General features: G+C 45.3%; 1 protein-coding gene across 1 annotated transcript; it reads right to left on the reverse strand.

Annotated features, from left to right (window-relative positions):
- Positions 1-2,803, reverse strand: LOC125541544 (alcohol-forming fatty acyl-CoA reductase-like; the record flags this gene model as incomplete). Its single annotated transcript, XM_048704923.1, is given in 5 exon segments — positions 1-107; positions 214-314; positions 472-671; positions 1,708-1,811; positions 1,909-2,803. Coding segments are annotated over 5 exon segments (603 nt in total), but the record flags the coding sequence as incomplete, so codon positions are not given.
- Positions 2,804-4,200: the final 1,397 nt, after the last annotated feature.

The following is a 4,200-nucleotide window of genomic DNA, read 5'->3' on the forward strand; positions in this document are numbered from 1 at the left end:
CAGATTTAGCTCGGATTCGATGTCCAAATGTGTGCCCTCCTTTAGTGTCTCACCCATCAAGAACGGCTTCTCTAGTATTAGCCCCTCTAGTTCACCAGCTACATAGGCTGTTCAAATCATGTAATTTATTTATGAGCTAGTAGAATTCATGATGCATGGCACCACAGTGCATAGATCATAGTCTTATACTACAGTACAGAGCTTGATTCCCACCAGTTGAAACATGAAGCAGCATCTTGAGTTTCGTACACTTCCTTGCGAACGCGCAGACGTGCTTCGCTCCCAAGACATTAGCATCGAAAGCCACGTCGTATCTGAAAAGGCATCAAATCTTGATCAATTATCTCAAGCAGCGTGTATGTTTTGTCACTAATAATCTCTTACAAATACATGTGGGGGAAAGAAATTCCTACCGTTTCACGCTGAAAGAAAAACTAATACAGTATCTTACAAGAAAAGTCCGGCTCAAACCTTTCAGAGAAGTTTGTAGTGGCAGCTATGTTGACGATGATGTCTATGTCCTTGGACAATTCTCTCAGGTTGGCAGTGTCTAGTCCAAAGTTCTCATACATGATGTCTCCTGCCAAAGGGCAGATCTTTTCTTCGATAAAATCGTCGAACCCCATACCATGTTTTTCTTTCAGAACTAGAAAGATCTCCCTCCCTGTGACCTGAAAATTACCGAAACAGCGTTCATAAATTACTGTTACAGTACTATGCAGTTTTAGAATTACTCTCGGGAGGAAGCATATTTTCTCAGAAGTGAATGCTGCTAACCCAGTTGCAGACTTGTTACTAGATTCAGAAAACCTGCAATTTTTTCAGTTTATTTGTCAAGTGCGCCGGAGAAGCCTCAACTACTACCGTGTTAATGTATCTCACATCCTTCTCCCTTTTTCGTGCTCTGTTTCCATTCATTTCCCCGCGGATATTTGCGGTAATTTTCCACTGCATCCTACTCTTACTGTCTTTACTCCACTGAAAGGATTTCTGCAGCTTCCACCGCAGAATTGCTCAATAAGAAACATCCATCTCGTGAGTGAATGGGTGGAGTAAATTTAATTGTCTTCACATGATTCATTCATGACCCTACTTCTATCGGTGGACAGCAAGATGCATTTATGCTGACCTGAATTTTGGTGTATGGCTGATTGAAGTAAAGGAATTGCTTGATATATCTAGCAAACAAATAACTGTGGTATTGATTTGTAGAAAATACATTTTATAGAAACAGTCTGTGATATTGAATTATTGATCAATACAACAAACATCTTTTAGCCAAAAAAAAATGTTGCTGAGGCCGGGGGCTTTCTCTCCTTTTCGAAAAAGAAGTCAAGACTCTTTTCTTTAATCAAGTGCCTATCTACTTTAAACCAAATGGGCAGGGAACTCCCATGAATCTTTTGTGAGCAAAGCTTCGAGAATGTGCATAAGGTGTGCATGAGTTGCGTGCAGTATGAGTTTTGACACCACCTATATTTGCGCACGTGCACACAATTAGTTATTCTTGAAGAGAATGAATTGTTCCCTCTATTATTTATTCTTGAATGCTGGACAGAAGTTCCCTCTCTTCTTGAATGGTAGAGAAAAGTTCAGAAACTAAGCAAGGATTGCATTGTCAAGAACAAAATGGCGATGAAAGTCCAGACGCGATGGAGTTACGAGACATGTGGCCGAAAAAACAGAGGCTACGACGAGAGACTTCACCTCAGTCTGAATCCGAAGCTTTGCGGATTCGATGTCGGGAGCACGAACCAAGAGGAAGAGCTTCTTGACATCAGGCTGCACCCTCAGAATCTTCTCCACGAGAACTGCCCTCGCATCAAAACAACCAGAGTATAGCTCTCTGAGCTGATCAGCTAAAACGCAGCGCACATCCTGAACGATTAGCCATGCATGAGCACATACCTTTTCCTAAGAACCCAGTTGAACCGGTGATGAGCATGCTCTTGCCGCCGAAGTATCCTACGACCATGTCCGCGTCCATCTCGCCGATCATCGTCGCCGGGCTTGCAGTGCCTCGAGAGGGCGTGAGATTTGTGTCTCCTGGCTAAAAGAGTATCTGTTGTGTGTTAGGTTGCCAAACGGAAGTATCACTGTGGTTTTCCTGAGGAAGTGGCACTCGTGTATTTATAGGGAAGGAAGGAAGGAGAAGATGCGTTTCAGAGGACGGATAGAAGTGGTGGGTCATGTGCTGAAAAAAAAAGTGGCTCAACTCGCGTTTTCAGAGGACGGAGTAAATTGCAGAAAACCACTTCTTTTCTGCCCGCTGAGCTCCGCATCGGCGCGAACCAGCTGCTTCCCCTCATGGCAGGGCACCACCTGCTCGGCGGCGTGGGGCTCGCCCGGCTGGTTCTCTTCGGCATACAGGCTGCCGCCGGTAGCGTGGGCGCGAGCCATGGCACCGGCGCCGCCAACGCAGCAGTTGTTGCCTCCGTCCCGAATCGCCTGCCTCATCAATTACTCGTGTCGAATCCTCTTTCTTGGCCGCATTTTCCCCAACGACCCCGACGGCTCACCGGCGGTGGAGTTGCCCCGAGGGATCCTCTCTATGTGTCGAACCTTCTCTCCTGACTGACTCTTTCTTCCTTATTGACCCCGACGAGGGAGCAGCAGCAGCCTGTAGGCGCCGCCCCGTTCATGGCAATGCGGGAGGAGCAGGGGAAGGAGCACATGGAGGGGATGTAGTCGTCGTTTGGGCCCCGCCGTTGGTCGTCGTCGTGGGGCGGAGAAGAGAACATGGTTGTGGAAGCTCGATCCACATCGACGACAGGGGTAGCGGCGGGGGGCAGCGGCGCTCGATCCAGATCGGGGACAGGGGTAGCGGCACTGCGGCAGTTCGATCCAGATCGTGGAAGGGCATCTTGGGCATCTTGACCAGTACGTGGCGGTTTTTTCCAAGTCAGCTTCTGACAGACGGAGCCCATCTGTCATAAATATACTTAAACGATCCAAATCCGCCGATCAGTGGTATTTGTAAAAAAATTACACAAGACATGATGTTTTCTATAAAAAAAATATAATATAGTGTTTTCTGCAAATCTAGTTTTTAAAGTGATGGTTTCCTGCAATTTACTCGCTAAAAACGCAACCTAATTTCAACTGCTACAATACAGTTGCTATTTTTACTTCAGAGATAATAATGATATTTGTTCATCAGAAATAATGGTCCCCGTCCAGGTGAGATCATTTTTCTCATTCAAAAATGTTCAAATCTTTCTTTCTTCTCAACCACTTAGTTCAATAATACAGGTAGATGAGATCATTTTTCTCATTCAAAAATGTTTAAATAGTTTCTTTCGTCTCCATCACTTAGATCAATAAGGGCATCTTCAACAACGACCCGCAAATTTCCTCTGGCATCTGCCCGTGAACAGAGCGAGACCAGTCCGCGGACACGAATGCAGGAGGCGACCATCCAACACTGCCCGCATACATCCGGCCTCTATTTTTTTTGAAAGTCTGCATGTTCAAATAGCCGCATATATATAGTACACACGTTTAAATGGCCACATACATATAGTACAGACGTTCAAATATTACATTCCAACACTATTGTCCTCTTAACTGCCCCATAGATGCTCAATCAGATCTTCCTTCAGCTGCTTGCGAGTTGCTCGATGCCGAATTTATTGATGCATTTGAATAAACTCTTCAAGTGTGGTCGGATTCTGGTCTGAAAGTTCGATAGGATCAACCATGTTCTCAAATTCTAGAGACGCGGGAGCATCCTCACCCTCATCCTCGACGATCATGTTGTGCAGGATCACAACACATGTCATCACCTCCCACAAGGTCATAACTCCAAATGCCCTCTCGACATCATTTCTAGCTGCTTCTTGTCTTTGGGCAAAGTGAGACTTTTTCTGGTCAACTAGGTTAGAGATGGTGTCGACAAAGGAAGCCCACAGAGGATAGATACTGTAAACAACATAGTAGCCCACGCTGTACTCATGTTCATTGACAGTATAGCGGCAAGGATGAGATTTTATTTTAATCAGCCTCGCAAACAATGGTGATCACTTCGGCACATTGATTTCATTGTGAGACTCGGGCATGCCAAAGAAAGTGTGCCAAATCCAAAGATCATGTGATGCAACTGTCTCAAGAATGATGGTGTGCTTCTTAACATGACCATGATATTGCCCTTGTAAAGCCTTCGGGCAGTTTTTTCCATTTTCAATGCATGCAGTCAAGAGA

Source organism: Triticum urartu, chromosome 2 (genome assembly GCF_003073215.2).
Source record: "Triticum urartu cultivar G1812 chromosome 2, Tu2.1, whole genome shotgun sequence".
Taxonomy (NCBI): domain Eukaryota; kingdom Viridiplantae; phylum Streptophyta; class Magnoliopsida; order Poales; family Poaceae; genus Triticum; species Triticum urartu.